Genomic DNA, 13,407 nt, shown 5'->3' with positions numbered 1-13,407 from the left:
TAAACAGGACAGCATACAGGACATTGTAGACTGTGAAGGTCAAATGGCACAATAAAGAGTTTCCGCATGCGGAAGCCAGACGACCTGCAATTGATCATCCTCAATGGCTTGAATTAATGTATGTCCATAGTTATAATTTATATATATTTGTTTTATGTTCTTATGTCTCAACATAAGAAACTGTCAAAAAAGTTGAAAGACTTTCTGAATGCATTATATATATATATATATATGTATCCCATAATGAGAAAATTTGCAGGTACATAATGAGAAAATTTGCAGGTACATAAGTACATAAGTATATTTTGTCTCTTCAGTTGATTGGACATGATTCTGAAAGACACACACCTGTCTACATAAATGAGGAGAAAAGAATTGCCTGTAAAGTGCAGAGACAGGATTGCATGGAACATAAATTCTGCTGCACTGCAAGTTCCCACGAGCACAGTGGTCGTCATTATTCTTAAATGGAAGAAGAAGTTTGTAACAACCAGGACTAAAATAGCAGTCCACCGGCGGTCCCCATTCAACCTGTCAGAACTTCAGAGGATCTGCAGACAAGAAGGCCTCAAAATAACAAATGCGTTGTATATACACTATATTGCCAAAGGTATTCTCTCACCTGCTTTCACACGCATATGAACTTGAGTCACATCTCATTCTTAATCCATAGGGTTTAATATGATGTTGGGCCACCCTTTGCAGCCATAACAGCTTTCCACAAGATTTAGGAGTGTGTTTATGGGAATTTTGGACCATTCTTCCAGAAGCGTATTTGTGAGGTCAGAGACTGATGTTGAAGGCCTAGCTCACAGTCTATGCTCTAATTTTTCCCAAAGGTGTTTTATCGGGTTGAGGTGCAGGCCAGTCAAGTTCTTCTACATCAAACTTGCTCATCCATGTCTTTATGAACCTTGCTTTGTGCACTGGTGCGCAGTCATGTTGGAACAGGAAGGGACCGTCCCCAAACTGTTCCCGCAATGTTGGGAGCATGAAACTGACCAAAATTTCTTGGTGTGCTGAAGCATTAAAAGTTCCTTTAACTGGAAGTAAGGGGCCGAACCCAACTTCTGAAAAACAACCCCACACCATAATCCCCCCTCCAAACTTTACACTTGGCACAATGCAGTCAGACAAGTACCGTTCTCCTTGCAACTGCCAAACCCAGACTTGTCCATTGGATTGCCAGATGGAGAAGCGCGATTCTTCACTCCAGAGAACACGTCTCCACTGCTCTATAGTCCAGTATTCATTATGGTGCTGCCTCATAGATTTCAATTAATAAGTATGAAAAAAGACATTTGAAAAAGAAATGTGAGATGTGTCCAGAACAATGAACTATTCAGATTACTGTAAAATGAGAAAAGCTGTGGAACATCAAGAATGAAATTATAATATTAATAACATTCACAATATCTCATATTTGAAACATTGTGATTATGTTTTAGCCAGATAACCTATTCATTACACTGGATTTTTTTTTATTGTGTATGAACTTGGTCTATTATCATAGGTCATTGTTTGTCATTTTATTACATGGTGTATTATGACAATTTCAACAAGAATAATGGAGCACATTTAAAGCACATTTTTAAAACATGTATTTAAAGCCACTACAATAATGCTATTTAGGCTTGCCTGTATTTCGTCTAACAGCCCATTCTGATTTTACCAACATTCCTCACTGCACACTCACAAACCAGCTAGGAGTTTCAAACAGTTTCCAGAGATGCAGGCTGTGCTGAAGAAGCCAAACACCAGGATCCATTTCAGCCCTACAGTCAATCATGCTAGCATGAGAGAACAGAACGGGCTGTGTGGAAGAGCTGTTTACAGAGGAATATAGTGTTGCGGGTCATTTTCAGGCTAGTTAAAATCAGTAACATGGGGAGACAAGGAGCCTCACTTCAAGTAAAGTGTCTTCGAGTTAAAATAACTTGAGATATGTAGAGAACATCATGACACTCTTCAAGCCTCACAGTTTTTGGCAAGGTGTGTGGTTGGAAATCGCTGGTGAGTAGCGATTATACTGAGTGCTGTGTTTTGGACTCCCGAACTGCACTTTGTGCTATTTTTACTATTTTGAGGAACAGGACACAAGAGACTCCAGGCACCCCCAGGCTCTGGTGCCACAGATCACTAGATACCATACCAAAAGGTTGAGAACCAGACGCTTTTAGGACAACTGCTTTTCCAGGCCATTGTAAAGTAGCCAACAGATAATGGTGCATTAGCATGCGGCCTGTATAAACCCTAGAACTCATAAACCATGGACAGTCCCACCCTCACCTTTTTGAACAATACTGAATACACTCCTGTGTACTTTGTCTAATTTGGTCTAATACTGAATTGATGAGGGGTTAGGTATGAAAGATTTCTGCTTACCTTTACACCATGTGAGACTGATGTCACAAAATGTCAAAATGTTGCCCTCGTAAACTAATATTTGCGAGAGGGCAATATCCTGAGCTTTAGCACCCAGCCTTACTGGCCTATTGAGCACCAGCCCGCCTCTGTCCCACCTTTACTTCCTACACCTGGAACATAAGCAGCATTATACAAGAATTACAGTTGGGAAGTGTACTTCATGTTTTGAGCATACAGATTCCTCAGTGAAAGTGAGCGTGTGGACTGAGGGGATAGAGTAATATTACCAAATGTCACACAAATATGACTGGCAGCATTATGCAGTTTGTAGCGTTACATAATTCCAGTGAGCACTGTCCCGTCAACTTCATCAGAGGAAAATAGGGCAGTTACTGGCATGTTGAGCCTGGAGTAGCAATGATAGAGATGCTACTCTCCCTATTACAGGTCAGTGGAGCATCGCAATGATTTTGAAGCTGCTATTTAAGGTGGAAATGTATCCTGCATCTCAGAGTCTCACAGTAAATCATTACAATACTATTGGACTCACAGACAGATGTTTATTTAATGTCAGTTTCGTCCATATTCTTCAGTATACTCTCAAAAAAACAACTGACCAAACTGTCCTTGGGGTTGTACCCCTGATATCAATGAAGTGCGATCCTCTAGAGCTGTGGTTCTCAACCTTGGTCCTGAAAGACTCCCTGCTCCCAACACACCTGATACAGCCAATCAGATAATAAACAAGTCCATCCTGAGTTAAAAGTGGAGCAGGGGGTTCTCCAGGACCAGGGTTGGCAAACACTGTACTAGGGTATGTCTTCAGTAACTTTAATCAGGAAACATAATTGTACCTAGTTTTGCAGTTTTCATGTTTCTTGTAGTTGCATTGCTCCCATACACTCTGTCTCAACCCCCTGCAGTCTGGAAGTGTAAGCCACACCTAAAGGACACGCTTTACACATGCATTTCTGAACAAGTACTAGTCTGTACAGTGCAGACTAGACGAGAATTCTCCTTATCACTGAATTCCCTTTGGTTTATCAATTCAGAGGTTCTACATTATGTTTATTTTATTACTTTACTTTTGTCATAAACCTACAACTATTAGGGTTTGTGTGTGAACAAGAGAGAGAGAGAGAGAGAGAGAGAGAGTATCTTTCGCCCCTGTGTAGAGTGCTGTGTAGTTCTGGCAGACACACTGCTAAATCAGCAGCTCTCTCTCTCACAGCAGCTGCTGAACACACACACACACACACATTCATGCCAAATACCAAGGCCACAGTGTGTATCTGTTTCTTTGGTATACAGTCACTGTGCTTAAGCCCTGTGCCTTAAACCCCTACACCCCAACCACAGTTCTCTGCAGAGCTCAGCCTCAAACACTGAGCACACAGAAAAGAGGTGTGGATAATCAGCTTTGGGCTGGGATGAGGGATAGTGTTAGTCGATGTGTTCTCCTGTTGTGTTGACCACTGAAGACTTTTCACTGGAGGCCAAAATAAGAGCACCTCGTTCACAGCTACCAGAACCTGAAACCCCACGAAGATCTATAGAGGCCCTGGATAATGAGGCCACAGGAACATGAATCAATACAATTAATAATGCTGCTTTCTAGGTTTTAACTGAAACGCCCCCACAAGTCAGATTCCTACAGATTTCCTGCAGAAAATCAGGAGAGCCTCACCACCCCGAGTTTAAAATCCGAGATGTCTGCACTGCATGTCAATAGTACATAAAAAAGCAGTATTTTACTTATTAGGTCTCATTAAATTAGTTGCTGTCCAATGTTTAAATGTGGGCGTGTTTCCATGGTGTTTGGACGCACAAAATACTGCATAATGTGTGGTTAATTGGTACTGCTAACTGTGCTAACCTGGGGCAAGACTTAAAGCGATAACTAGAGAGATAAAAAGTGGGATATATAGTGGATAGACCATCCCAGTGGTCAAGGATTGTCAAACCAGTTGTGGTAAACTCTTTTTGAAATAGCCCACAACTATCAGTATACAGAAAGAAGCTAGAATGCATGCATTAACCGAGGGAGTTTGAAGAAAATCCCGAGAGAACTGAGCAGAGTGTTAAATTAATGATCTAGTACACAGAGAACTGGAAGGAACTTGCAGCACAGCAACATTTCATAACCTGCGTTTAAAACCATGTTATCTGATGTATCTGATCAAGGATTTCTAACGAACCAAACCAAGACAACAAGAACTGGCAAACCGTTTAGTGCACAGACAAATATAGCAACCTAGCCCCAAGCAAATGTGTCAAGGAAGTTAAAACTGATGACTGCAGTGGTTTAGCCTGGAAAGGACTCAGTCTCGCTATCAGGTTCATTTCCTTTCAATTTGGCCTGATAAAGGCACACAGTGCTGCTAGAAAATGGTAAACAAATTGCCTGACAGTGTACACTTACATCTGTACTTGTGTTCCCTCATTTCAGAGCATCATAATGTTTGGGACATTTGGCTTGGCAAGTGTTCCCCTGCTTCATTACTGCAGACATAAGATACCCAGGCTCAAACATCTTACCTGCTCAAGTTCCAGTAAACGCCTTCAAATTCATTGAGCAGGGCTTCATTCTACAGCAAGGTAATGATCCTAAAAATACTGCTAAGGCAACACAGTGGGCAAGCCTGTCACCCGACTTCAATCCAATTAAGCATGCATTCCATAGGCCGAAGAGGCTGAAGATGGCTGCATTGGAGGCTTGACAAAACATCACCAGAGGTACCAGAGAACAGGAAAAGCACATTTAACCCTTTTTCAGTTTAGTCTCAGCCATTTATGCTGAAGTTTTTATGAAGTATTTCAGCTTTTTTGAATTAGGTCCAATTAGAACAGGTCGTTTAGAGGTTCTTTACATATATCAGTCTTGTGATCACAAGACTACTGGTGATCACAGTAACAAAAGCCTGATTGATTGAAAGATCAATAAAGGAATAAAGACAGCTTTTACAATGGTCATATCAAAATTAAAGCTGCAAAATAACATAAATGTGTTGATGTATAACCCCACAAAAATATGAACTCGCATACAATAGTTAGACAAAACTAAAGAGGATGTTGGTCATTTAATTTCGGCCCACATACTTTTTTTGAGCGTAGAGCCTGAACAAAACTAAGTATTTTTAAAAAAGAGGAAACAACAACTGATAATCTCTCTTACTATCCACCATTCACTACTGGTGATCAGTTTGCCATGCTCAGTTAGAAAACTGCAGCTAAAGTTATTTACCTTCACTGTAGCACATTTCTCACCGACTGTCTAAAACAGATCAGGCCTCAGAGGCCACTGGGCTAAGATGTCTCTAACACCCTAGTGTCAAAACAAGTCTGCATCAGTTCATTCTGCTGCCTTCCAGTCATCATTACTCTAATCTCTAATCAAAACTATTCACTGAGAAGAATGTTGGTATTGCTATTACTGTGGCCCTGACCTGCGGTGTTTACTTTCACTTCACATGAAATTGGCCTCATGTTGCATATTTACAGAATCACAAATACATACGCTCATACATCCAGAAAGATTTGGATTTTTTTATTTCTTGGATAATTTGTTGTTTCTTGTCTTTTCCTTATAGATTTGGGTATAGATACTATAAAGCACAGCAGCTTAGAAGCAGAGGTAGAAGTATTAAATTCTATCCAATTTTTTTTAAATGGTCCATATATATATAACCTATTTGCACCAAGCCAGACATGGGTTAGAGGGGTATAAAGCACCATCATTCCAGTGAAACTGTGTTCTCTTGAATGATGGTGCTCTATCCAATATTTTTGGGATGAGTTGGGAAGTTGGGGATGAGGTAGGTTGGAGATCATCCTACATCCTAACCTCGCTAATGCACGCTCTTGTTGCTAAATGCAATCTAATACAGTCTGGACCCTGGACATTCAAGAAGGTTGCTCCAACAAAAGCAGGATAAATGAATAAATGAGCAGGTGTCCCAATACTTCTGTCCATATAGTAAATGTTACACTCCAACCACATCTGGCTTGCTTCATTCCAAATCCATTGAGGTGCTGTTCAGAGGCTTTAAAATATGTCACTGTCCAAATACTTATGGACCATAATATGTATGTATTATAAACAATAACAGCAGCAGCCGTGGGTGGTGGCACACAGGAAAACATGCACCAACACCCTGTGGTAGTTCCTCAGAGTAATCTAACTCCACATTCATACAGTGGCTCAGCTTTCATCTGTGGAGGGCTACGTTTCTTTTAGCGTCAACATGGAGGCAGGCCCGTTAAATAACACAGCTGGAATGTCACACAAACCCATAAGGTCATTAGTGTAGAGTCATATGTTGTGCTCATATACACTGCAGTCACGGTGTTTACACATGTCTGACAGGGGGACACCCTGGCCTCCATCTGGACTCTAAAAATGAGTGTTAGCTCTGTGTTCCTTGTGGATGTGCACAGATCTTTCTTTAGAGTTTATTTACACTGCTTTTTGTCCACATAGGCTGTGTGACGTACATCGTGTTCCCTGAAGTCTAAACGAGGTAATGTTCACCATATTTATAGCGTCATAAAGGCTAACACTTTTAAGAACTGGACTTTTTTATTAGAGTGTATGAAATTTCATCTGCTCTATTAAAGCTATTTTCCCCCAAACATATATATTTTTTAAAACTTGGTCCAGATTGCCATGAGGTCCAAGATCAGAATGTTTACAGAGAAGCCTGATACTACAGGCTGGAAAAGAATGTTGCTGTCAGAGACTTACTGAACCTAGCAGTAGTTATTAACACTGCTCTGTCTTGGCTTGTTCACTGTTAATGGAAGAGGGCCTTATTCTGGATTATCTGCCTGCTGGTAAGTGTAGAATCCCCCTTTGCAACATCTAGTCAAGTCAAAAACACTCTCAGGGACATTATTTGAGACATTATTGTATAAGTCAACCACTGGTAACACTCAGGAACAGTAAGGCTGATAGATTAGACATAACATCTTTAAAAAAACCTGCCTATTGTTAACTTGAGTATGAAGAAGGAAAGAATGGGTAACAGTCCAAAGCATACCACATCATCTGTCAAACATGGTGGGGGGGACTGTTGGCATGGGCATGTATGAATATTCTATAACAGCCACTGAATATATCAGATGTGTATTCAGTTTTGTATTGTAAATTGATAGGTCATGAATAGAGGGGTATCCAGCCAATCCCCAGGGGTATCTGTCCCACACAGGATTTGAGTTTTAGCTAACCAGAGACATTTGACTACCCAGTGTAAATGCATGTGGCAAAATCCCGAACGGTTTTCCACTGTAGGGCATAGAATAGAGCTGAATCAGATCAGGGACAAGCATATATAAATTTTTTTGGTGAACAAAAGTAAATTAACATTTAATATTTGGTGGCATAACCCTTGTTTGCAATAACTGCCTCAAGCCTGCGACCCATCGACATCACCAAACTGTTGCATTCTTCATTTGTGATGCTATTCCAGGCTTTTACCACAGCTTCTTTCAGTTCTTGTTTGTTTTTGGAGGGTTTCTTCCTTTAGTCTCCTCTTCAGAAGGTGAAATGCATACCCTATTGGGTTAAGGTCAGGTGATTGACTTGACTTATTTCACCTGATGAAGTCCTTTGTTTTGTTGGCAGATGTGCTTTGGGTCATTGTCCCGCTGCATGATAAACTTCCTCCCAATTAGTTTGGATGCATTTCTACGTAAACTGGCAGACAAAATGTTTCTGTACACTTCGGAATTCATTCTGCTGCCACCATCATTAGTTACATTATCAATACATATTAATGAGCCTGTTCCAGAAGCAGCCATGCACGCTCAAGACAATCTGCTTCACAGATGAGCTTGTAAGCTTCGGATCATGAGCAGTTCTTGCTTTTCTCCACACTTTGGCCTTTCCATCACTTTGGTAGAGATTAATCTTGGTCTCACCAGTGCTTCAGATTGTGTTCCAGAACTTTTGCGGCTCCTCTCTGTACTCCTTAGCAAAATTCAAACCTGGCTTTCCGATTCTTACTGCTCAGCTCTCTGAGTCTTCTTCGAACAGTGGATTGTGATACCTTCCTTCCTGCACTGTGGAGGTTGTTGGTGATGTTACTTACTGATGTTTTCTGATGCTTCAACTGTGCAATTTTAAAATGTCCAAAATTCTTCACTAAAAGCAATGGTGCTATTCAGAACCATTGTCAAAGAACCATTTAAATGCTTAATTGATTCTTTGCCTGCTTACAAGTTATTTGGATGGATATTTTGGTAGATGGTTCTATAAATAACCTTTTATAAAATGAATATAGCAGAATATAACCCAAAATGGGTTCCACTATTGTTACAAGTAAAAGAACATGTTAGGCTTTGAGGGTAAACAGGGTAGTTACTGAAATCTGCAATTCTACAGCCTCCAAAATTACCAGCTCAGCAATTTTGTGAATCAGACTCAAAAAGTTTATGGGGATCGTAGGCAGGCCGTCAACCGCATACCGCGCAGCTTGATTTAGGGTGTGTCAGTGTGCCTTTGCTATTTTAACGATGGCTAAAACGTGCCTTGCATGGCTTGAAACATGCAAAGGCATGTAGGAAGTCTGTTAATTAATCATGGGTGTGTTTTGGACATAACGTGCAATAAACCAATCAGCATGTCACTTGCCGTTCCCTTTAAGAGCCGGCTGCGGTCTGACTTTGGTGTACGTGCTTTGGGCACACGCTTGTATTGACAATTCACTGCCAAGATAGCGATGAACGGCTGACAGCATCTACCTAGATTTTCAGTCAGTGGCGCAGTTCTGTTGCCAAGACAGCAATACGCCAGAATTTCACCTGAACACCTAACTTCGAGACCACCATGTCCATCAGCGTAGATATATTCCTTAGCACTGTTAGTTGCCAGTTGGTGGCAGGGTGTAAGATAGGGCCTCAAAATCTGGAGTTCAAGGCAGGGCTTCCATACAGATACCACTTGCAAGTCATGCAAACAACTCCACGTGTAACCTGGTGTGTAAGAACCAAGATTTTCAGAAGTTATTCTACACTCATATAGCTTTAAGTTTGCAGAAAGCCAAAAGAGGCCTTCAACAAAATGTTCAGATGTGTGAAGCAATCTCACAGGAGGTTAAAGAGTTAACAGCCAAAACATAAAGAACTATTAGCATCTTATTGTAGCATTAAAGCCTTAATTCATGTGAGTTTGTGCAACATTAAGCAGACAGACATTAAGACCTTTTCAAAATAGTTTATTGTCAAATAGACAAGAAATTCCACTTCCGGTAACAGGAACTCTTTAAAACAATAGATCCAGTTGCTGGAACAGCACTGCAGCCGAAGGTGATCAGACAGATTGTGTCTTTGAAATGTTAAAAAACCCTCTATAGTTAAGCACTAAACTAGCACTTAACCAGCTAAGCTTACTACAAAAGGAAACCTCCATCAAGGTATTTTTTAAACAATTGTGGCACATTGGAAAAGTCAGAGATGTGCGTTTAGCAGCATGTTTTTACAAGCAAATACTATGATAAAGCACAGTACATTCAGAAACATGTCCCACCCCATTCCACCCCCCCTTCATATACACCCTACTGGTAGTACTGGGGACTCCCCCCTTTCAAAAAAACAGAACACCTTTGGCTGAAGGTATTTACAAGTTGGGTTTTAATGCTGTGTACCAGGAAAAACACCAGGTAACAAATGGAGTAAACAAAATTGCATACTAGAAAAATTCTGGAAATACCCAAGACACATCAAGTGAGATGGCACAAACATATGGGCACAGCCTCTCAAAACAAGCTGCAGGAATTCTCTACAAATGCATAAACTCCCACCACCACATCAAATACCCCATTGTCCCAACTACACATCCCCAGAATCAACATGTACTTGACGCTCAACTAGTTTACATTAACAGTATAAAAAAAGTGCACAAAAAATGGGAGTTGCTCCACAGGCAGACCCTTACATTCACATACTGAAGTGTTTAAGTGCATTGTACCCTTAAAGCCAGAACGCACCTAACCCAACAAACACCAGACACTGAGCTGGTGGGCCTTATGTGATTGGAAGGTTCTAAATATGCTAATGTTTCATTCTCTCTGTTCTACAGTGTCCTTCACCATTCACACGGGTTCATTTGGTTTATTTCTACATTCTAAAGCCAAGTGCCAATAGAAATGCTGGAGTTTGTTGGATTGATGTGCTTTGGCCTTCAAACCCCCCCCACCCCGTCCTCTCATTGGCTCAGCATTCCTCCACCACGGTACCGGCCGCCGAAGAGTACAGCTTCTTCTTCACGAGCCTGAAGCCAGGCCGCAATTTGAGGGCACGGCGGAAACCCGGGGGAAAGCACGTGCCGATGCGCAGGAAGTCCCTCAGGCTGGGCCAGCCGCCCCCATCCTGCTTGAAGACCAGCGTGAGCTCAAAGGTGGGCACGACACTGGTGTCGCACACCAGCCTCTCCAGCCTCTCGCACCGACGCTGCTGCTGCTCCTCCAGCTCCAGCCGCACATCCAGCACACAGCCGCGGAGCCCGCACGGCTCGCCCGCCGCCAGACGCAGCACGTCTCGCGCAACCCGGCGTGTCAGCGTCTCCGGTACCAGCACCTGAGCGCACCGCAGCGTGCTGGCCTTGGCCCGCGCCAGGCAGCCCTCCAACAGTCGCGCCAGCTGCTGACAGGCCCGCTCCTCGCACACCTCCACACTCAGGTACGGCTCAGCCAGGCATCGCTCCCAGAAGTCCAGCTCTGAGCAGAAATGGAAGGAAGGGGGAAAGAAAAAGGTCAGACATCATGAGGTCAAATCACAAGCAGCATACACATGCTTTAGGCATAGGGTGCCATGATATTGCAGTGGCAAAAACATGAACATACTGCAGAGAATAGGCATTCTGTTAATGACATTTAATGACTTTGCAAACTACCAGCACCAACCAATACACCTTTCCACCACATTCATGTGACGAACCACACTACTCCCACCTCTAGTCTTATTAGCAGATTGTAGAACCACTGAGTCATTTTCCTCATTCACATGATGCTTTAAACAGTAATGCGAACAACATGGGCTCTCACCTCTTGACCCTACCCGCTCTGCTGAAAACAAATAGCCTGGCCATTTAAAGCCAGCCAAGCATCTGTTTTCCTCTGGTCTACCAGCATTACCCCCCCCCCCCCGACCAAGCTGGTCAACCAGTATGACCAAGCTTGTTGACCAGCATAAAAGGTAAAATTGGTCATCCAGAAAGACCAACTAGTCCATCAACTTGTCCATAAAGACATACACCCTGCTGGTCAACCAGTGTAACCAGCTGGCTTTTTTTTTATTGCCAGGATGACCAGCTTTTTTAACCATGTCACCCATCATAGACCAGGACAGCTACCAGCAACCAGAGTTTTTTATGCTGGATTTGTAAGCAGGGAAGACATTAAAGGTCATATGATTAACCACCACCACCACCTCCTTCAGAAATGAAAAGCATAGCATATCTGACATTCATGAGCGATGGCATAACACTGTCCATGTACAAAAAAACAGACAAACAAAATTAGGTGTAGCTTTCTAAAACGTGCTAAGGAGGTTACTGACCCTTCTTTAGACAACTATGCTGACCACCATTACATTCTCTCATACCCTCAGCTCTTACCAAGCAAATAAGCCTGGTCTCACAAAGGAGCTTTGCTGGCTAATGGAATGACTTCATCCTTTTGCTGACATCACTCGTGCATCCCTCCCCTCTCTGTCTGTCCTGCAGCTCTGCATCAACATCTCTGCAAACAAGCCCCTCGTCCGTCCGCATTGTTCAGCACAGCTGCACTGTAATAACAGGGTCATAAGGTGGAGAAATCTTACCGTTATCGATGCAAGACTGGTCGTATCCTCTGTCGATATAATCCGAGATGCATTCTGAGTTTTTCTTTAATGTGCTTGTAGCAACCATTGTGATCCTTTTAATGAATTCCTCGTCCTTATAAAGTGCTGAAAGTAGAAACAAGGGAGAAAAGGGATCATTTAATGAAGCGCAGAAACCAACCCTGCTATCTACCGTAGCTACAGCCTGCACCCTGTCCAACCACAAAAACACCCAGCCTGCTTTTGTAGAGCCAAGTAGCTAAACAACCAGGCGAGGAGGTCAACCAAGCCTAAGCGGCAAACTAGCAGATCACCAGTAAAACGACCTGGTGATCTAATTTCTGGCTCACTTGCTGAACAAAAGCAGAACGTCAGTGTAAAAGTTGCAGTCCTGTAACGTCACATTTCCATGCATGCACTAACAAAGCCAGCCAGCTACCACTGCTGCCGCAGCACTAACGAGAAGGAGAGACGTGCAGAGAAGCAGACAGAAGCGCTTACCGATATAAAATTGGATCTCGTTTAAAATATTAGATTAGTTACAAAAGACTTCATAGAAAGACATACAAGCGCACACACACTTAAACCAAATAAAATACGGCGTGCAAAAGTGCTGCTCTTATTTATAGCCTTTCGTGGCCGCCCACACCGCAGCTGACCAATCAGAGCGCGTTTTACGCCTCGAAATGACGGCGTTCTACCAGGCAACCGGGGTGCGTTCGCATCGCGTGATCTGATTGGTCAGCCGGAGTCCACGCCTCTACCCAATAGCGGTGCAGTATTTCTGTGTTGCTACCTACTGTGGCCCGTTAGAGTTGAGTGGACCTTCCTCTAATGCAAAAGACATGCTGTTTACACCCATTTGTAGACGTTAAAAAGAGTTAATATATAAAAATAATATATATACAAATACACAAAGTGATATTAAACATATTCGTAATTGTACAAATTTATAATAGACCATTAGAAATACTCAGAATTACTCTGAATAAACTTTATTATTTTACATATACAGTATTACAATAGCAGCTGTTCTACAGGCTCTTACCATGAAGTACAATAGTGTACTTAAGTACATAGAACATGTAAAACTTGTCAGTGCCAACTACACCTACTAAACTCCCTATCTAGTGCACTATGCTAGGTCATACACTTTTACCACAAAAACAAAACAAAACATTAACTTGTATCCCAAATAATGTGAGGTTTGCTCAATTGTGG

General features: G+C 42.2%; 1 protein-coding gene across 1 annotated transcript; it reads right to left on the bottom strand.

The window, feature by feature from the left end:
* Positions 1 to 9,565: 9,565 nt before the first annotated feature.
* On the bottom strand, positions 9,566 to 12,791 carry LOC140561633 (DNA damage-inducible transcript 4-like protein). Its single transcript, XM_072686861.1, has 3 exons — positions 12,688 to 12,791; positions 12,187 to 12,312; positions 9,566 to 11,081 (listed from the first exon to the last, which is right to left on the bottom strand). Exons 2-3 carry the CDS (start codon positions 12,272 to 12,274, stop codon positions 10,579 to 10,581), a joined length of 591 nt encoding a protein of 196 aa, XP_072542962.1. The 5' UTR covers positions 12,275 to 12,312; positions 12,688 to 12,791; the 3' UTR covers positions 9,566 to 10,578.
* Between the last annotated feature and the right edge of the window lie 616 nt (positions 12,792 to 13,407).

This window comes from Salminus brasiliensis, chromosome 9 (genome assembly GCF_030463535.1).
Source record: "Salminus brasiliensis chromosome 9, fSalBra1.hap2, whole genome shotgun sequence".
Taxonomy (NCBI): Eukaryota; Metazoa; Chordata; class Actinopteri; order Characiformes; family Bryconidae; genus Salminus; species Salminus brasiliensis.
Note: the sequence above shows the minus strand (reverse complement) of the source record. Positions and strands in the feature narration are given on the sequence as shown.